At 43.8% G+C, this 22,125-nt stretch overlaps 1 protein-coding gene across 6 annotated transcripts; it reads left to right on the top strand.

The window, feature by feature from the left end:
• Positions 1-5,793: 5,793 nt before the first annotated feature.
• On the top strand, positions 5,794-20,688 carry LOC127319134 (uncharacterized). 6 transcript variants are annotated; one of them, XM_051349346.2, is made up of 14 exons: positions 5,794-6,005; positions 6,227-6,411; positions 7,136-7,465; positions 8,055-8,429; positions 9,200-9,385; positions 9,547-9,831; positions 11,598-11,783; positions 12,957-13,316; positions 14,148-14,555; positions 16,613-16,822; positions 17,103-17,351; positions 18,120-18,209; positions 19,273-19,317; positions 19,398-20,688. In XM_051349346.2, exons 2-14 carry the CDS (start codon positions 6,265-6,267, stop codon positions 20,370-20,372), a joined length of 3,846 nt encoding a protein of 1,281 aa, XP_051205306.1. In that variant the 5' UTR covers positions 5,794-6,005; positions 6,227-6,264; the 3' UTR covers positions 20,373-20,688. The 6 variants fall into 6 exon arrangements, with proteins under 6 accessions (XP_051205306.1, XP_051205307.1, XP_051205304.1 ...); XM_051349347.2 differs by having other exon boundaries at positions 7,136-7,549; positions 8,055-8,312; XM_051349344.2 differs by having other exon boundaries at positions 7,136-7,549.
• Positions 20,689-22,125: the final 1,437 nt, after the last annotated feature.

Genomic DNA, 22,125 nt, shown 5'->3' with positions numbered 1-22,125 from the left:
AGGCGAAGAGGCGGCGCAGGAGGTCGCCTGGGGCCTCCTCCTCATAGGCCGGCGCGGCCAGGGTGGAGCCCGCGCGGCCCTAGCGTGTGGTGGCCCCCTGGCCCGCCTCCGACTCTCCTTCGGTGTTCTGGGGTCTTCCGGGAAAAATAAGATACTAGGTCTTTGTTTCGTCGAATTCCGAGAATATTGCCCGAACAGCCTTTCTGGAACCAAAAACAACAGAAAACAGGAACTGGCACTGTGGCATCTTGTTAATAGGTTAGTTTCGAAAAACGCATAAAAACATTATAAAGTGTGAGCAAAACATGTATGTATTGTCATAAAACAAGCATGGAACATCAGAAATTATAGATACGTTGGAGACGTATCAGCATCCCCAAGCTTAGTTCCTACTCGTCCTCGAGTAGGTAAACGATAAAAAGAATAATTTCTGTAGTGACATGCTACTTACATAATCTTGATCATACTATTGTAAAGCATATGAGATGAATGCAGTGACTCAAGGCAATGATCTATAGTTGCTAACAAATAGATAACATATAGCAAATTTTTCATGAATAATACTTTCAAGACAAGCATCAAAAGTCTTGCATAAGAGTTAACTCATAAAGCAATAAATTCGAAGTAAAGGCATCAAAGCAACACAAAGGAAGATATAAGTTTCAGCAGTTGCTTTCAACTTTCAACATGCATATCTCATGGATAATTGTCAACGCAAAGTAATATGATGAATGCAAATAAGCAAGTATGTAAGAATCAATGCACAGTTGACACAAGTGTTTGCTTCTAAGATGGAAGGAAGTAGGTAAACTGACTCAACATAAAGTAAAAGAAAGACCCTTCGCAGAGGGAAGCAGGGATAGAATCATGTGCTAGAGCTTTTCAAGTTCTGAAATCATAAAGAGAGCATAAAAGTAAAATTTTGAGAAGTGTTTGTTGTTGTCAACGAATGGTAGTGGGCACTCTAACCCCCTTGCCAGACAGACCTTCAAAGAGCGGCTCTCATGATGTAGTTTATTTTTATTTTTGGGTGACACTCCTTCCAACCTTTGCTTTCACAAGCCATGACTAACCGAATCCTCGGGTGCCTTCCAACAATCACATACCATGAAGGAGTGTCTATTTATTTTAGTTTTATTTAGATGACACTCCTCCCCACCTTTATTTTCTCAAGCCATGGCTAACCGAATCCTCGGGTGCCTTCCAACATTTCACATACCATGGAGGAGTGTCTATTTGTGATTAATTGGGGCATGGAATCCGGGGTGCCGATGCCGTCGTCGCGGTGGTGATGTAGGCGCGGAAGCGGTTGTCACGGACCAAAGGCACTCCAAAACGGAAACCGGACAAATTAAGTCAATGCCTGAAAAGTTGGGTCAACACGAGCGATCAAAAGTTGGGCTCCAAAAATCATCAAAAATTAGAGGTAGACTATGTGGTGTATTTGGGGGATGTTGTTAAAATTTGGAGTCAAACGGGTGCCGGAAAGTTGTCAAAATTTGGGGCAAAAAGAGAAGTCAAAACGGTGCGAAACTTAGGTCAAAAATTGGGAAATCCGGTCAAGGGCCGGTTTGACCGGGTCTGGACCGGACCATCCGGCGTGCCGCCCGGTTTGCTCCGGTCCGAGCTGATTTTGCGCGAAAGTGAAATTGGGTCGGCGGAGCTCTTGCGCGAAATTGGAATCGAGTGGGGGCACAGAGGAGTTGGCGAGCGCGCTGATGCAGGGATGAAACGGAGGCTTGCAGCGTGGGCGAGCGGAGGAGAGGAGCGGGCCTGCGGGCGGGCGGGTGGACTGGTGGGCGAGCAGCAGCCGGTGATTGGCGCGCTTGGCCTGCTGGGCTGCTGCGCGGGCGAGCGGTCCTGGCCAGTGGAGCTGGCGATTCGGCCTTGCGCCCGGATGGAGGTGGTGCGAGGCGAGCTGGAGGCAGTGGTTGTGGCTTGGGTCGGAGGCGGGCAGGCGCGACCAGTGGAGGCGTTGGGGTGGGCCTGACGGCGCGCGCGCAGATGGCAGGCAGGGGCCTGGCTGGCGATGGACGAGCCAAGGGCGAGCGGCGGCGCGGCTCGTGGGATGCGGAAGGGCGAGGCGGTCGCGGTCGTCGGCGGCGCAGCTGCTGGTGGGGTCAGGTGCAAGCGGGCGGGTGGGCGCGTGGTGTTGCGGCTGGGTTTACCCGCTCGGGATGAAAACTGGACGATGAACAGCCTGAAGAACATACGCAAACTAGAGCAAAAAATGCTCAGATTTCGCAAGAAATAGGTTAAATTGGAGCACGAAAATTGGGGGAGACGTAGATCAACATAAACAACATTAGATCCGTGGATCAAAACCACCAAAAACTCAACAAATTCGCAGATCAAATTTCGAGCTATTTTTTGGGTATTTTTTGGGGAATTTTTTTTGGGACGAAATTGGTGAATTGGTAGGTCAAATTCGTGGCAACTTTTGCTCTGATACCATATGATGAGATCTGAGATCTAGGGTTTGGCCCGATCTCGCGATTTGACCCAAAATCCAAGGGGAAAATGTGGGGAAGGTGAAGAGCGCGAAGAACACGATAAGATCTCGAGAAGAACACACGCACACCAACCCGATACACCCGATACTTACCCCCGTGGCTCGATGGACCACGCCAATAGAATCACCCGGAAGAGACGCGAAGGTTGAATTCCCGGTGAGAAATTGGTGTTGGAGACGGAGATCGGTGAGGGAATGAGAGTGGGTTGCACTAGAATCTCACTCATAAATATCCAAATCCACAACAAGGGTGCCTTGATTACAAAGGGATGCTAACCCTAGGGAGACAAATCTCAAAGTAGTGTTTAAGCTCAAATTTAAGTCTAAGGGGTAAAGGAAGGGTCCAGGGTGCTTATATAGGCCTACATGGCCCGCAGGGGCGAAAAGGTACATAAATGGATAACTTAGGCAGTTTGGTGGAGAAAACCCGTCGGATCCGGTCCAGGGGCCGGTTAGACCGGGCCTGGGACCGGCGGGGCCGGTCCAAACCGGACTGGTGACCGGGCGCCAACCGGAAATGTCGCAACTCTCCGTCTGCTTGGCCCCGGTGCGACGCCCGGTTGAAACCGAGGTAAATCCGGTTTGGCGCCCGGTTGACCGGGCCTGGGACCGGGTGGTCCGGTCGTGGATCCGGTCGACCGGGTCCTGGGCCAGCCAGCTTCCTCTCTTCCTTCGCGCGCTTCGAGTGACGTCGGGTCCACCTTCAAGCCCATCTTCAGGTCCTGCTGCTCCTCTCCTTCCCTTGACCATAGTGTGTCCTCCTCTCCGGGGTCTTGACGCACCTTGTACCTAATGACACAAAGCATATCTGCATGAGGTAGCATTCCATCCAAAGGTGTACCGAGGTCAAGGGTGGTGAGGAGCGAGTTCACCTTATCATGTAGCGCTTTAACTCGAGCCCGCGTCATTGGTCCACTTGGGGGACTTGTTGGTCTTGGTGTGGAGGTGTCCGAAGGCCACCCCGCATCACTAGATCTAGATCTAGATTGAGCGGTCAATGCGGGATAGTAGATCTAGATCTACATAGGGGGATGTGGGAGATGCATGTAGGAAGGGAAAATTTGCTCAAAAAATATGATTTTGTTTGGTCAAATTGGCCAAATTGGGGGTAGAAATGGGCAAAAATGAGCTGGGTTGGGAGAAGGCTCGGGTTTGTGTGGAGGAGTGGAGTAATGGTAGTGGGGGGAATGGTTGTTGGGCAGAAATAACTACCCAAGTTACTGCCGGCGCACCAGGACGTGCATGCGCCGGCAGTATTAAGCCGATCCGGCTAAATATGATGCGGGCCAGGCCCAGGAAGTATTTGATGCATCTATTTAAGACTGCTACAGTTTAATTGGTTTAATAAAGGGTTGTGTGCATCTATTTGATGCAGAGGCCGGGTAATACCCATTTCTAAAAAAATGAAGTATTGCCGGCGCACTGGCCCAGGGGCGCACCGGCAATAGCTAAATTCCACCGGCGCGCCCCTGGGCCGATGCGCCGGCAATACTTCCTAGGCTAGGCCCGGTTGGGGGGAGCCACGGCCTTCTCTTTTCACCGGCGCAGCTTCCTGGCTGGTGCGCCGGCAGTGCGCCATCATCGCCGGCGCGGCGGCAAAGTGGTGCGCCGGCACCACTTGCCACCGGCGCATGTTCAACGTGGTGCGCCGGCACCACTTGCTACCACCTATAAACTTTTTCCTAGTAGTGGAGGAAACCAAATCTAAGAGAAGACCTACTATAAGCTACAAAAAGAAAAGATATAGACATCACTCTTGAGCTTTCAGGAAATTGTGGACACAAATTAACTAAAACAGCCCAGGTTCTGAGACTCATCAGATGTTATCAGTGTCAAAGCTCCTTGTCAGGCATGAGAAGAAGGAAAATAAAATAAAATACAGTCCATATATAACTTTGTCCGCCACATTTGTTCTGCAAGAAGGCTAGATCTGCTTAGGCCATCACTCACATGAATATAATCCGCGAAACGAAGACAGTGCCTTCAATAGATAAAAGCACTCCTGTGCATGGCTAAGTGAGGGTATCATTCAGAGATGTAGTACGTCACTTGAATTCTATGGCAGAAGCTTGCTGCTGCCTTCAGTTCTAATTTATAACGGTCTGAAAAATGTAGTAGGAAAACATTGCTTTCTTTCCTTCTCCACCTTGCACTTTCAGGCACATGCACAGGCTGGGACGAGGCACCAAAATAAAGAACCAACGAGATGAGTGGGAATCTCTTTTTAAGACCTAGACTAGTAAATGCAGTAGTGCTCTCCATTCCATGAGCCTGGCTGCTATCAGAAATTCAGAAGTCAGAACACCGAGCCTTACTTATCCATTTTTATTCTTGCAATTACTATTTTTTTATGCAGTATATATGATTCACTGCAATTACTAAATTTAAGTGCATGACTTAGACTAGTCATAATGGGAAGTATCATACACTAGTATCATGCACATGATACTAGTTTATGATATTATCCCCACAATGCATAATATCATAAGATAGTACAAATTGGTGTACATGATGTGTTTGCCATTAAATTTTCTAGTTTTACGTGCTATGATACGGTATCATATTATGATACCACTCCCATCTCTCACCTCATTAATTGGTGCGCCATATCAGATTTTTGCCAACATAGCATACATTATACTACTTATGATACTCCTATTGTGACTAGTCTTAACCTACGACCGTTGAGTGAAGGTCTTGGTGATGATGTATTCATTGCCTCTAGAGTCGGTCTAATTACTTTTGTCTTAGTTCCAGGCTTCCAATACATTCACAAATCACAACAGCTTCAGTGATGCTTTTTTTTTGTCTCGGCATGTTTTATTAGATATGCAGCTCTGGTGATGCTTTTCTTTTTTGTCTCGGCATGTTTTATAAGGACCAACATCGTCTTGTAGGTTATAGTAGTACTGATAAAACCTCACACTCATGAAACCAAATGGGTAAGTAAAGCTCTGTGTGCAGTACTTCTACAACCTACAAGACGATGCTGGTCTTATAAAACATGCCGAGACAAAAAAAAGCATCACAAAGCTGCATTGATTTGTGAATGTGCTGAAAGCCTGGAACCAAGACAAAAGTAATTAGACTGACTCTACAGGCAGTGAATACATCATCACCAAGACCTGCACTCAACATCATAGGTAAAGCCAATTTAGTAATTGTAACAATAAAAAATTAACATTTTTTTAAGAGGGGAAAACATCTGTGCAATAGAGAAACTGAGGTAAAAGCAGGGCTGGCCTTTTGGTTTTTGGGGCGCTGGAAAGGCGAGGAAAGGGAAGGGGGTTGCAGCTGCAGTAAACGCTCCCACCAACAAGAGGTGCCGGATTTTTGTCAGTCTCGTCCCCTCTCCTCTTCCTTCCTCGCACTGTATCCAATACAGCGTCCCTTCTCCTCTCTCTCCCCTTTTACTACGGCCCCTCTGGAATTCCGAGCTCCTCCGACATTTCCACCTGAATCCAGCTCCCCCCCACGGCGTCGCTTGTTCCAGGTACTATTTGGTAATTGGAGCCATATCTTTCCGCGGCTTTGACCGCCTTCTTTCCCCAAAATATGAACTTTCTTGGTGGTTCCTTTTTTGGGGGAAGAAGAGGTCGAATCTTTCGTCTGTTGGATTGGGAATTGCAAGTGCATGTAAATTGCACCTTGACTTCCTCTCGGTGTTGCGCTCTGAGTCTGAGGATTTTGTTTGGTTGGTTGGCTTCGATGCAGGATTATTGGTTTCTTGACCGAAACCCTGGCGGTGGAAGATGGATGCCGACAAGGATAAAGGAAATGACAAGGTGCATTTGAGGGATTGGTCGTCCCAGGAGGCTCTGCGCACATACAAGAGACGCAGGCAGCCAGAGCCGGAGCTGGTGTTGGAGCCCAAGCCCGTGGTTGTGCCAGAGCAACAGGTATAATCCTAGATGAAATCTGTATTACACTCTGCTGAATTAGAAGGTAACTGCAGTTATAATGTGGTACAGTAAGCTTCTGTTTTTGGTCAAAAACTTACCAAGAAGGATTGCCACTTGAGTTAGGTAATCAAATGGGTGAAGATTTGATGAGTGAGTACAATAAGAGCTTCTCAGTTAGTGGTGTATATGTTGTACGATATCATGCTGATCAGTTACTGAGTAAAATCTGGATGGTACTCACTCCATTTGTTCTTGCGCTGATTCGTTCGCCGCTAGCATTGTATTTTCACTCATGCTGGTGCTTTTCGCATTAAACTCTGATCAACATATTATAAATCGAACACGACTGATTATAAATTGTGCTCATTGTCAACTCCTATGGGGGCTTTACTTTCTATTGGAATGTCTCCGTGTATTGGCCTAGACACAAGGCAAATTGTTATTCCTACCATATAACTTGTTACTCATTTCTTTAAAATAGTTAACCTATCCACCTATAGCATTTCTGAAAAACAAACAAATACCTTTTACTCTGCCAGATTTTAGTTTCTTCTTTTACCTTCTTTCTTCATTAAGTGGCATTGCCGTTGACCTACAAAAGTCTATTTCAGGGCATTCGTTTATTATGGCTTGAACGAGATACTGTGAATTTGGATATATATAATGCAACGCTGATGTTACTATTTATGTATCAGCGCTTAAAACATTATAATCTTTACAGGTTACCGACACTTTTTGGAAAAGTAGGGATATTGGATGGAAGCACGGTATAATGATTGATGAAAACAGACAACACTGGAAGTGTATGTATTGTCACCTGACTAGGTATGGTGGTGGCGTCTCTAGACTCAAACGTCATCTTGCTGGTGATTTGGATGTCAAAATGTGCCCAAAGGTTCCAGCAGACGTCGCTGAAAAGATAAGGGAGCATTTGCAGAAGAAAAGAGAGAGACGAAAAAAGCGAGCTGCACAGAATGGTGGTGACAGTGTCACCAGGAGCTTTCCCGACGATACCAAAGCTGAGAAGGATCCTCTACCTATTAATTTGGAGGTGCCAACTCGAGTAGACGCTTGCGTTCTTGAAGAAGTAACTAACCAAACGAATGAGGGTCATCAGGAGCCTGCTATTCCTTGGGTATACAAAGGGATAACTGCAGTTATTGCTTTATAATTAATTTTCTGTTCTGAGTGATATCTACTGTTTATCTTACCTAATTTAGCATAAAGGGGCAATTTAATGGTACCATACACGGTGTTAAAATGTTTCATCTGGAGTTCTAATGAATAACATTATTGGGTTATTTGGTGGGTTATTTACTTACGTTCATACACATGCATTTGAAAAATAGTCATCTTTGCACTGTCAAAATAGACAAGCGTGTGAAAATATGTTTGCGACGAGCATTTTCCACTTCTTTTTTTTAGAATGGTCTACAAATTGCCATATGTTTGTACAGTATTTTGCTTGTGCACAGAATATATAGCATGTCTTACATCTCATATTGAAAGTTTGTTTGGAATGTATGTACCAAAATGAATGTAAACCCACCCATGAGCACAACATCCTTGTCCTGATTTTTCTATCCCCGTGAGCACTACAAGTAACCTTGTGTTGATCAAAGTTGTACATTGGTTTGCAGCCTCCCTTTTTGTTACGAGGGGTAAGAGATATTGGGTGGGAGCATGCGGTGGATCTTGATGGAAATAAAAAACGGTGGCAGTGCAAATGGTGTGATTTATGTCGAAGTGGTGGCGTAACTACATTGAAGGCTCATCTTACTGATAGCAGCTGCCCTAAAATTCCAATGGAAATGTCAAAACAAGTATTGAACTTCATTGAAGAGAAAAGAGCAGCACGCCAACTTTTTAATAAGGACCCATGGCCTGCTTATAACAAGGTTAGTGGTTTCTGCCCAGAAACAGAAAAGGAGGGGACTGTGCCATGTAAGGATGATCATCAGCCTTCATATAATGCTACGCATATGCTAACATCAGAGAAGTGCACAGCTGTTGAGGTATACAAACCTAATAACTTCATTCTTCCAGATACATTTGCATTTCATCACACCATACTTCATTTTCAAATAGAATGGTTTTGAATGCCAGGCATAGGTTTTTTAAATTTGGTTACTAATAAGACTTCTCACTTGGAAATGGTAGCATTAAATTTGTTATCAAAATTACGCCCATGGTTATATGTTTATAATTTTGCTAAAATATAATAAATACACTACTGGACAAAGTTTTGTGTTAGAGAATGGAGAATGCTGATCTGCGAATTCTGAAAGAAGAGGATGGAGACAGGACAAGCTTATCAAGTTACCATGCCACTGGTACTTCATGAAAACAATGAAACAAAAATAAAAGGAAAAAAAATCCATGGTCCAGATTGATTTGTATTTTAAATAACATTTAGTGGTAAGATTTGTAGCACAACTCCTTCGTAAAGCAATGCTTTCCAAATCACATGTTTACTCAACTAGTCAAGTATAATGAGTGAGGTTGTCATGCGACAAGAGCACATGAATTTGACATTATTTTGTGGGCACTGATGAGTTAGCATGTTGCAAACTTCAAATATGGCATCTGCCAAAATAGCGAAACTACTGTTACATGATATTTGTTGCCATGTTTTTTTTCTTAAACCGGCCACAAAGTTCACACGAGGTGAAGTTAACACAGAGAAATGGGTTTACACCAGATGTTTTCACCTTCATAACCTATGTTAGTTCTTTCGAGAAGCTATTATAGCCTTTGAACTTACCCACCTTTTTTTCTTGAGAAGTTGGCAGCTCAAAGCAACCAATGTGGCACAAAACATAGTGGCCAATTGGTTCAAAATTATGAAGAGTCAAAGAAAAGCATTGACCGTCCAGAGGAGCACTCACCAATGGAGCATGACAGTCACCATGTACTAAACAACGAGCACCAGAATGTCTACAAGAACACCGAGAATTCACAAAATAAAGAGGTAGTTCTCCTTCAAAAATCTGAAGTAACAAGTTTATGTACACCCCAATCTGTCCCAGGGAAAGGGATTTGTTTGTGCTATTGAGTTATCGGTTAGTTGTGACCTACTTATAGATTTCTTATAATGAGGAAGACTTTCATAGACTTCTGAATTTCTTGCAGAAGACAATACAAGGTGGCGTAATTACTCTGAAGGCTTGTTCTGAGAGCAGCTGCCCAAAACTTCTAATGGAAATGTCAAAGAAAGTATCGAGCTTCGTTGAAGAGAAAAAAGAAATACCCAGTCTTTTCATTAGTGACGCATCACCTCCTTGCGAAAAAATTGATTGTGTTAGTGTTTTCCCCTTAGCATTAGAAGAGAAAGGAACTGTGCCATGCCAGAATGATATAAAACCTTCAAATCATGCTATGCATATGCAAACATCCGAGATCTGCGCTATTGATGAGGTATACTAACCTAATAACTTCGTTCTTGCTGATATATTTACATTTTATTACACCTTACCCCCTCCGGTTTCAAGGAGATGTGATTTTGAATGTAAGGCACATGTTTTGAAAGTTTGATCACTAACAAGATTCCTCACTTAGAAATGACATCACTTGATATTTTAAAGAAAATTACTTCCATAATTATATGTTAATTTTGCTAAGATATAATTAAAATAAACTAGTGAACAACGTTGTGTATTGGAGAATGGAGTCTGCCTTGAGTGTGAACTCTGAAACAAGTAAACAGGATGGAGATAGTTCATGTTTTATCAAGTTATCACGGCACTGGTACTTTGTTTACTGACATTTTCATGAAATATAAAGATAAATCATTTCGTCCAAAATTTGATTTATATTTTAAATAACATTAAGTGGTAAGATTTTGCAGCACGATTCCTGTGCCAATAAGTACTGTTCAAGTTCAGTGATTATCACATCTTAACTCAAGCAGTCAAGTACTCCATGTGTCTCCATTTATGTGGCGCACACACATTTTGAGGTTCAAGTTTGACCATTAGTTCGACCAACAAAACATGGACTATATGTCAAGAAAATTGGACCATTGAATTCGTGAATAAAGTTTCTAATGGTATAATTTTTATAACAATGGGTATGTATTATTGGTCAAATTAGTGGTCAAAGTTAAAACATGTAAAACAAGGACACCACATGCATTGGGACGGAGGGAGTATCTTGAGTCAGTGATGGTTGTCCTGACCCAGGGCCATGTGGGAGGCATGATTTTTTAGGGCACACATGAGTTAACGTGCCCAAAATTCAAATTTGGCATCCAGAGTTATACCTGGGCATTCTTCGGGCCGGGCCTAACAAAGCCCGATGCAAAAAACCCAGGCCCAGGCCCGGTCCGGCCCAACCATCGGGCCTAAGGGCAACTCCAGCGGGGCGACGCATATTTATGTCCGTTTGCGTCGGGCACGGACATAAAAAACGTCCGCATGTCCGCATGCGTCTGCCCCTTCTCCAGCGGCAGGGACGCATTTATTTGACCGCATGCGTGATTAGAGAGGAGAGAGAGGGAAAGATTCTATTTGTGTGGCTAGGAATGAACGCATGTGTGATTAAAGGAGGAGAGAGGGCTGCATGCAGCCCAACCGGACACAAACGGACGCGCGGACGCGTCCGCAAAGACGCATTCCTGGTGCATATTTGGTCCACGTTTGCGTCAGGACGGACACTGCGGACGTTTTGCGTCTAGCCGCTGGAGCGCATTTTTTGTCCGCGCAGACGCAAACGGACGAAAAATGTCGGTTTGCGTCGCCCCGTTGGAGATGCCCTAACTTTCAGGCCCAAGCCCGGCCCATCACTACAAAAGCCCGTTGGGGCTCGGGTATTTACTGCTAACTACAAAAGCCCTTACTGCAGCAGAGTACATAATTGCTCACTACGTCATAAGATTTTTTGGTCAGGGTGGGCGTGGGGGCAGATACAGTTTCAACCTCTTCTGGGATTTACTGCTAACTTGTGTGAACTTTGCATCTGGAACTTGTGAGCGTGAGATCAGATGGCAGTAGTTCCAAAACAGCAAAAACTAATGTTACGCGATATTTGTTTTACTGTGTTTTTCTCAACCTGCACACGAAGTTCACATGAGTTTACATCCGAAATGCTATCACTTTTCATCTTTGTAACCCATCCCAGTTGTTTCGAGAAGCTATTATAACATTTGAACTTACCCACCTACTTTGGTTTATTTCTTCGAGAAGTTGGCAACTGGAAGCAACCAATGTGGTAAAGAACATAGTGACCAACCAGTTGAGAATTGTGAGCAGTCAAAGAAATGCAGTGACCAGCCAGAGGAGCAGTTGCCAATGGAGCATGACAGAGACCATGTACTGAACAATGAGCACCGGGATGTGGACAAGAACACTGATAATTCACAAAACAAAGAGGTAGTTCTCCTTGAAAAACCTGAAGTAACAAATAATACGTACCATCCAATCTGTTTATGGAGAAAGGGGTTGGTTGTGTATATGCTATTGAGCTACTGTTTAGTTTTGACCTTGCTAGTGGTTGCTCTTTTGGTGATACTATTTCCATATTTCCTACAAATGAGTATGGTTTTCATAGAGTTCTGAATTTATGGCAGAAGTTGAAAGTAGAGTGTCATAACTCAGAACAAGTTTTGTTGTTAGTATTAGCAACTCTTCTCTGAGATCTGAATTTCGTGTGTTCTGCCCATATGATTTATTAGAAGATTGGAAGCCCTTTCTTTACTTTTTGACTTTAGCATGGTCTATTTAAAGAGTAGGATGTTCTGTCGATGGTAGCTCGTGCCTCCTTTGCAATTTGAGCATGAAAGGATGTTCTGTAAAATCATGATGTACACACGATGTAACGCCAACCTTAAAATAACATTGCGAATTCAGTCATGTTACTGGGAACCAAAAAAGACAAGCAGCACTGTGGCCTGTGGCATATATGTGCAAAAAAGATAGTCTCTCTCAATAAATTTAGATGAAGGAACTGGTCTACTCGATTTTCCATATTTGTGCAAGAAATATAGTCCCTGTTAATAAATTTTGATGGAGGACTTTACTGTTTTGGATTGGAAATTTTAGTTCACGGGTCCTTCGCGCAACAAATAATACTAGTGGGATTTTTTCAAGCCGACTGGCTAGTCATCTGTTTCCATTTTTTTTCCCCATTTTGTTGTTAGCTAACTGAGCTCTGCTCGTATTTTTATTTCCTGTTCTTCTGGTATGAATTGAGTGTAATAGGATACCTGTGGCCTGTGGCATCCTCTATGTAGACCTCTGTATCTATGATTAACGAACTGAACTTTGTTGTATTTACTGAGCCTACTGCTCTCAGAATCGAACGTAGTGTAATCATATGCTTTACCCCGTAAGACTTACCCTAGAAACGAAAATGCAAAAAAGGTGCGTGAATGGTAAACAAACTAACCGGAAAAGAGGGGGTATTCTACTGTATATTTTTCCTTGCTGCATTTTAACACTTGTGTTTTCCAACTTCCTCTTAAATAAAATATGCGAACGTTCTATGTTTCTGCCTTGCTAAAAGGAGGCATGCTATGTTCTGAGCTTCTGCACTTCGTTTTGTAGGTATTGAAACATCCTCTGAACACCAGGTTTAGCATACGGAAGCATATTGTTATCATTGATGAAATTTCCAAGCATTGGCGGTGTCGATACTGTGGTATGGATGGACATGGTAAAAAAACAAGACTACATTACCATCTTGCTGGAATGTTTCGTCATCCTAAGTGCCCGAGTGTCCCTAAAGAAGTTTTTGCAAAAGCAAAACACCATATCCTGATAAAAAGAAAGCCCAGGACTGAAAAGGCTGCAAAGCAAACTCCTCCAGAGCCACAAATTCTTGTGCAATCCAGTGTAATACTGCAGAAGAACGATCCACCATTTGGCAATTCTCCACAACTGTCAAATAATGATTTATCTAGCGAGGTGACATTTATAACTGTATTCTCCTTTATACTGTTTCCCTGATGCCATATTTGTAAGTTTATTAAGTTAAGACATGCATGTGTTATATGTCAGTTTAATTGAAATTGGAACGGATCGAAGGGAATGTAGGTTATGATTTATAGTTGCCGCTAGTTCTGAAAGTTTTGTGTTAGTAGTTGATATTAATAGAATCCATTAGTTCTATTGATACTTACTTCTACAGTCACGAATCATGACTCTTGACACGCGACAATCAAAATACAACATGCCAAGGAGATTATTGGGAAATGCATATTTTTTTGAAGCTGATTGGGAAATGCATTTTTTAAGCTGATTGGGAAATGCCTATTATTAGCTTCTCCTAGGAGGAATCATGTAATTTTAAATCTCTTTCTTGCCACATTATTTTTCTTGAGTATTTTTTCTTGTACAACCTCAAAACTGAAAAGATCTTTACTCCAATATTTTGTTAAGAAATCGATTTGCAGTATTGACATGTTGATACTCTTAACAATTAAATGACATCTGTTGGGTTGCTGGTCTTACTTATCTCCAGAATAGATACAGTCCTACTGAACAGACTTCACCAATCCTACCATTCGCTAAGCATCTATCATGACATCAGGGAAAAGACTAAACCTCAATATCAATTAGGATCCAAGAGCATGGTTCGTTTTGGAACTTCTCATTCACAAATACCTATAATATTTATATTATTTCCACCCATAAATATTTTCATCTGATTATATGTTAGGAAAAGCATGGTTTCTCTTTGCACACGCTGGCCATGATTTAATTCGTATTTACGAGATGCACTATGTTAATATGTAGGTGCGTCCCAACTACCCAACAAGGTTAAGGGACAGTGCATGGGAACATTCACTGGTTTATGACAGAGAGGGACACTGGAAGTGCAAGTGGTGCAGCTTAGAGGGTTATCATGGCGTAACTAGATTAAAGTGGCATCTTGTTGGCTGGCAAAATCGACCTCAATGCTGTAAAATTCCGGAAGATGCCGCCAAAAGGGTAAGGGACCAAATGATATCAAGGGAAACGATGAAAGTGAGAAGATCAGATCCACATGACAGTATTCACAGCGGTGACATGGCGTGCTCTTCTAGGAGTTCACAATTTGATCAAGAGCATTTCACTGTAGCAGTGCAGAATATTAGTTCTTCCCAAGCCAACAGAACATCAAGTACATGCAATACATTGTCCAATACTATACCTAGTCCTCAGGTGTGTCTTGTTTGTTGCTATTATTTTCCTACACTGTGTTGGAATTGGGACATTAGTCTTGGGAATAGAATTGTGGCCTACATTGAGTTTATACAGATATGTATGCCTTCGGATGGAGGCAATGACGATCTTTGCTCCTCTACTAGAAGTCTTGGGCTAGAACAAATGTACAATTTCTTCACAACTTCCAAATTTTAGCACCTTCAGTAATGGGTATAGCAGTGACTTTTTTTTTTCGAGAAAACGCAAAGGACCTTTGCGTCTCATTTCATTGAAAAGATAGTTTGTTTACAATCCTCCTAGGAGGCAGCATACATCATACACACTCAGCTACTCAGTGCACATCCCAGGTCGTCGGCAGCGCTACCCTAAGCCCCATAGCACCCGCCCTAGCCCAGAGGGATGCCTCTTCCTTGACTTTGGACATCAGGTCATGCGCAGATGGCTGTGTTCTCTCAAAAACGCAGTCGTTTCTATGCTTCCAAATCATCCATGGCAGGAGCAGCGCTGCTGATCCTAGCCCTTTGCGGAGAGGTTTGGGCGTCGCTTGTTTTGCCTCCACCAGCCATGTGAAGATAGATTCGTCTGTGTCCCGCGGTGTGCGGCACGACAAACGCAACCATGCCAAAGCCTCATGCCAAACTTGCTTGGCGAAGGGGCAGTGGATGAGTAGGTGCCGCATGGTTTCGGGTTCCTGATCGCACAATAGGCAGCGGGGGTGGTGTTGCAAGCCTCGACGTGCCAGCCGGTCGGCAGTCCAGCAGCGATTTTGGAACGCTAACCAGTGGAAGAACTTGACCCGTGGGGCGCCCAAGCTTTCCAAATGTGTTTCCACGCCAGGCAGGGGTAGAGCCCTGGAACGTGGCGAGGTAAGCGGAGCTGGCAGAGTAGTTGCCGCTGGCTGTCCACTTCCAGAGCAACTGGTCCGGGGCGTCGTGGAGCTGTGTGCCGTCGATGGCCTGTCAGATCAGGAGGTACTGCCCAATCTCGTGAAGCCCCAGCGTGCCATGGATGTCTCGTGCCCAGGCGTGGCTCTGCAAGCCGCCCGCCACCATCCTAAGCTTCCTTCTGCGCTTGGGGATGCAAGCATACAACAGCGGCGCGACCTCGCCGATGGACCGTCCATTGAGCCACCGGTCCTCCCAGAACAAGGCCTTGCGTCCGTCCCTGACCTGCATCGTGGTGGATGCGAAGAACAGGGCGCGCTCATCGGTGGTGAACTGTAGGTCCAGATCATGCCAGGCGTGGCGAGAGTCAGTGTGACCGAGCCATAGCCAGCGCAAGCGCAGGGAGAGGCCCGTGCGCTCCAGGTCGTCCACGCCCAGGCCCCCAAGGGAGATCGGTCTCACCACCCGTTGCCAATTCACGTGACAATGGCCACCCTTGGCGTCAGCTCGCCCAGCCCATAGGAAACCTCGCTGGATTTTGACGATCAGCTTGATGGTTTTTTTGTCGGGGGCTATCACCAGGAGCTGATTGATCGGGATGACGTCTAGGACGGATTTCACCATAGCCAGGCGGCCGGCCTTGTCCATGAGCCCTGCCTTCCAGGTAGGGAGTTTCGCCGCGACCCTGTCGACCACAGGCTGCAATTGCGCAGCAGTGGGTTTCCTCACATTCAGGGGTATACCAAGGTAAGTGATTGGTAGCTCGACGATTGGGCAGCTCAGCTGCTGGACGGCCGCGTGTACATCCTCGGGAGCACATCGAATCAAAGTCGCGGTGCTCTTGGTGTAATTGACGCGGAGGCCAGAGGCGCGGCCGAACAGGTTCAGCGTTTCCTTGACAACCTCTTGGTGTAGCAGTGACTTTTTATCCTGGAACTTATTGTCAGTTTTAGCTGAGCCATTTGCTTATAGAGCATTTAGGCTACGAATCTGGATAGTAGTGGAGGGTTAAGAGTCAAAGCTTTACATAACCTGGTGATTTGGTGCCGACGAACACTTGTTATCTTTTCATTAACAGGCTTATTTGCATTGCACAGGGAATAATGATAGAGTTACCTCTTTTGTCCAATGTTTTCTCTGGGTTAATCTGTGAAGTACTAATTGGAGTAGTTTATCATGCAGACAAACATGGAGGGGCCTCATGAAAGATTATGCAGTAACACAAACAAGTCTGAGATGCAAACTGGAAGAAGTGACTGTTGGAGTAACTGGAGATATGTTTTAAATGAACTGATGCATTTGCCAGGTGTACAAGAGGGTGCTGGTATTCAGAGTTGCATCCGTGACGTCCTTCTCTACGGTTGTGCTAAATTTGGATCAGTAAGTAGGAAGACTAAAGATTATTGGAAAACCATAAATTGTTTTGTAGTTATGCTCTTATTTAGTAACCAAATTGTATTACTTGGGTACAAATTTGTCAAGTTCGAATCCTTTAAAGCATGCTCGTTGGATGCAACATTTTGTTTTGAACCCACTCTCTTCCAATCCCTTTTCCTGTAATTGCTTCAATCATGGAAACACTATCACTTTAGTAATATATTCAGGCGATACATCACTGTCTTATCAGATCCCAATAATATTTTTCTCTGTTATATATCAGGACAGGGGAAAAGTGGAAATGGATTCTGACAGAACAGTGTCAAGTAATGTGCGCACCACTGAGTGCAAGAATGTTCTTGTGGACGTTTTGAGATCAGAGAATTTCGCCTTGCTGTGCAATGTCCTTTGCAAAACTGTACATCAAGATGAGGAAAGGAGTAGATATTTTGATTTCGGTGTGATTGATTCTAGAATGAAAAATGGAGAGTATGGTTGTGCGCCTGAAATGTTCAAAGATGATTTGAAATTGGTAATAACCTTAAAACTTTTTTGTCCTTCAATATTTCTTGTAGAATTTCTTCACATCAGGGAAATTTCTTGTATTGCATACCAAACTTTGATAATGTGCAAATATGTAAAATCCCGTTAACATGTTTCTAACTCATTGTAACTTTGTTTTCTGAAAATTTACCCTGTTGCCCCGGTCACTTGCTCGTTATGAATATATATACCACCTGTATTCATTATGAGGTTCGAGAGAGAGAGAGAGTGAGAGAGATCCTAGTTTGTATGATCCCATGTTACACCACTTATATTCATTGTGGCATATATGCAGGAAATAACAACTAATATACATGTCTAGCATTGCTCAGTGCTCACTGTATTCTCTGTGTGCATCATCAATTCACTATTGAATAATAAAAAGTATAATGTTTATTTTCTCTGGTCATAACTACCAGTTAGATGATAATGATCGTAATGCAGAACGATCATAAATTGTATTCTTCCAAAGTAATTGCTGGACCAATTGTGCTTTATCCATTTTGTACTGACTTGAACACTAGATTAACTACCCTACTACCTACCAGTTTGGAGTCTTACAAGTTCAGTACCTAGCTCTACCTAGCACTTGCTCTAAACCCTATCGCTTCACTTTATGTCATTAGTTCCTTCCAGTCTCTGTAAGCACTATGTGTTTGTCACTGCTTTCTAAGCTGACATTTTATTTTGCATGGCGTACATTTTGAACATTTTTATGGAGTGGTAAATGGTAACTAACAACTAGTTATTTTTGTAGTTATGGGAAGATCTTAAATTGGCTGGTCAAGATATTATTGACCTAGCAAATAGTCTTTCAAGTCTCACAGAAGCCTCCTACACAAATCAGGCAAGTTTTTATTTTATATATATCATTGGGTTTCATTCTGTATTGTTTTTTTTTGTTTTAACTAGCACGGTTGCGAGGGCATCATCTTTTGGTGGGTTGAAAGTGTTCGATAAATAAACAGCGTTTCGTGGATAGATATCACATTTTTTTTCCCTTTATATGTCAAGAAACAAAAATGCTCTACGGCTATCACAAATGCCATGGTACATAAAATATTAAGTATGCCAGTAACATCTTTGACAATCTTAAATTTATGGGAACATGATTATTGTTCAGGATGGGAATGGGCCGACCTGGACCTGGCCCTGCCGGCCTCAAGGCCAATTTGTGAGGCCGCTGGTTGACCCATTCAAAAAACTTTAGCGGCCTCAGTTGACCCGATGGGTATCTCGGGTCGACCCAAATTTTAGACTTTCTGCACTTTTTGGTTGTGTTTAAAATAGACCATTATCTGAAACATATTGACACTAGTACTAGTATATAAGTACGTGTACAAAGCGTAGCTAGGGATGGCTGGGCTGGTCTTTATATCAACCAAAATCTGAACCTATCGATTCTGGCATCGATATTTTTATAGATAGATAAAAGATCCTAATTTAAGGTAACGTGCAGCTACAACTCGGCTCAAAAGGAAAGAAGAAGGTGCTCATCAATTCTGTTTCCGAAAGTGAGTCCTCACGATTTGGCAAGGGCGTGCGAATCGGATTTTTTCTTTTTATAAACGATCGCACAAGGCAGTTTGCCAGGACACAATTAGCGATCAATTAAACTCTATAATTTGACGGATGCATGCTCGGAGTTAGCAAGGAGGGGTAAATTTGTCCAGTCCAACAATATACCTTATATTGCGATTTTTTTATAGGAAACTATACGCCTTCTTATAGCAAGGAAATGGAGGGAGTAATAGATTTTTCGAATTCTCTATAGATTTTTATGTTACAAGGGTGGGAGTATCCTGAGAGTTTCATGAATTTGATAAATTTTACTTCAGAGGGTCCATTTCTGTCTTCGACCTGATACTGATAAGCACCTTCGCATTGGAATCTGGTATCACAATATTTAGGTTGGAAGAAAGGGAGGATCAGCTGATAGTGGGGATGAACACAAGGTGACTATTCTGTTGCTAGCTTTGCTGTTTCTTTGATTCCCTTACTTGCCTTGCTCAACAATATGCTACGACTATTACAGGGAGGTTTGGCAGCCAGCTCTGAACCGAAGAAGTTGGTCGAATCAGGTTCATCGTTCCACTCGACCTCCCAGGGGTTGCAGCAGTTGGACCAACCAGACCCAATAAACGTCTATGATGTTCAAAAGGGCAGTGCATGTGACAAACGTGGCAAAGAGACGAGGGGTGTGAGCACTCTCACATGTAATGGATGCCTGCTAGTGTGTCACATTTCATGCAGTGATCTTGTGCCATCCATGTCGTCTGGAAGCTGGTATTGCAAAAGCTGCAGCAGTGCAACCCGGAACGAATCAGCTGAAGGTAGCATGGGCTTAGCCCATTATGAGCCTAATTTATTGCATGGAAATTGTGTCTTGTGCAAAAGACTCGAGGTTCGCAGATCTCAAGAATGCAAAGCAACTGTCCATGGACAGACACCTGTTGGCGAGTCAAGAGCAGTTGTGCCTTTTTCCAGTACTAGGTGTACTGAGGGTCAGGAACTGTCAACAATTACTGATCCTGCTGGTTCATGCAAGATATGTGGAACTCCCGAAGAGGATGGCCACATGTTTCTCATATGTGGTCACGGTCACTGTCCATACAAGTACTACCACGTTTCCTGTCTGAAGTCAAAACAGATTGCCAGCGACGTGCAGCGGGATAAACCGTGCTGGTACTGTCCATCGTGCCTCTGTCGAGTTTGTCTTCATGACGGAGACGATGACCTGACCATTCTCTGCGACGGCTGCGACGAGGCTTATCATCTGTACTGCATAACACCTCGCCGCACTTCAGTACCCAAGGGTAAGTGGTACTGCTCATCGTGTAGCGTGGAGAGAGCCAAGGCGGGGATGAGACGATATGAGAAGAAGGTGCTGAAGAACCACCGTAAGGACGATGCTCTGGTGCAGAGCAGGAACTTCGCGGCTGTGGATTTGCTACTCTCTGCTGCAGAGAAGCTGCGGGAAGACGAGCAGCAGGTGACTTGTGCAGGTTAGTAGAGAGGCCCGGTGTTTGTCAGTTAGTTATGTAGCTGGATTTCTGTTCTCTGCCATCAGCTGGGACTGGATTTCTTTTTCTGTTTGAAAGTGTCGTTGCTCCGTCGAGATCAGAAGTCCGAGACAGAAATTGAGTTGTGCTAGTATTATCAGTTTCTGATGAAACAAATGAGGTGCTCAGAACCAGAATGGCATGTGATGCTTGACATAGGATATGCATCTGTCAGGAAATTTTGTACTTATTGTTAGTGTTGCCTGGGGAGGAGTTGGTGTAACTTGTACATTCAGTTGAAGTGAAAAACTCTGTCTCTGAAAATTGCCTCAGGTTTCCAGCAGCGCCTCTGTTCAGTCTGCTGTGATGCCTGACCTGTACGGCACAGCCTCCACTGCGCTCCATGGCACTCTGCTGTGTTATCGGTGGAAATTAGTAGTACTTCCTCTGTTCCAAATTAAGCGCTGCAGATTTGTCTAGATTGACATGTATCTAGATGAGGTTTAGTGTATAGATACATGCGAATCTGGACAAATCCGTGACACGGAATGGAGGAAGTAATATGTTGCATTCGATCAATGTGGTGTGAGGGCCAGCTGAGCTTTGCAAAGGATGTGGAGAAAACAGTTTGGTGGGAAAAGGGCGAGTTTGTCCAGCCCGGCTGATACCCTTTCCTCATCCTCTGCTTTTCGCCTAAACAGGAATTGATCTGCACGCCTACATATACCTATATCTATGTTTTCATCTATGTGGAGGAGATTTTTTTTTCTATGTGCGGAGATGATGCCATGTTGGGCACCCAAGGGACCAGAGAGGCTGCCTCTTGCTTGTCCCCACAAACATTCTAATTGCTGCCTGCCTACCCACTCTTGCTACCAAGTAGATGCATGACGGCTGTCATGACCCCAATTCTGGTAGCTGCTAGCTTTACAGGATGATTATGGCATGTAAATGATCATTAAGTAGGTGCACTAATTATTCATGTGCAAGGATGTGTTATCCAGCTTCACTGGGTGTACGCTGTGATTAATCATGTCTCTTTGCAGGCTGGATAGATAATTTGTGAAGGGGGTGTATGTACATGTCTAGAGATTTCGATAAATGCATTGGGTTTAATCATGGCATGTGGATTTGATGTCTAGATCTTTCTTGAAAACTGCATAGGGGAAAAGAACATTCTCTAGAAATCTAAACATTCTACTCCATGCAAGAGTGACTTTTAGTATGAGTACTTTATGAAGCGGCCAGTATACTGAAGAAATAGAACGTTTATTGTGAGATCAAAGGGAACGATATGATCATATCCTTCAACTCCACCTGATCAATAGCGGAGAACGTTTATGAGATTAAAAGGAACGATACGATCATCCTTCAACTCCACCTGATCAATAGCTGAGAACTTTTATGAGATTAAAGGGAACGGTACAATCATCCTTCAACTCCACCTTATCAATAGGCATTGCGCCTTCCGACTAGGCTAAGCTCGTTTTGCCTGCGATATCGAAACGGATCATGATTTGCAATGTCCAAACTATGATTCATGTACCAACTAATTTGCCCAACGCTTTATGCTTTAGAAGAAAACGTGAGCATGTACTGGGTCCCAAACTGTGTACTACTTGTGCCATCTGGATCCAAATTGTTTTTGCCCTTTCTCCTTTGCAATGCACGTATCTGTCCAAAACTACACGTGCATGATCCCACATTCATTTTTTCTTTCTTCAAACGGGTGTTTTAACTATTGGTTTCAGCAAAATGTGT

This window comes from Lolium perenne, chromosome 3 (genome assembly GCF_019359855.2).
Source record: "Lolium perenne isolate Kyuss_39 chromosome 3, Kyuss_2.0, whole genome shotgun sequence".
Lineage (NCBI taxonomy): Eukaryota > Viridiplantae > Streptophyta > Magnoliopsida > Poales > Poaceae > Lolium > Lolium perenne.
Note: the sequence above shows the minus strand (reverse complement) of the source record. Positions and strands in the feature narration are given on the sequence as shown.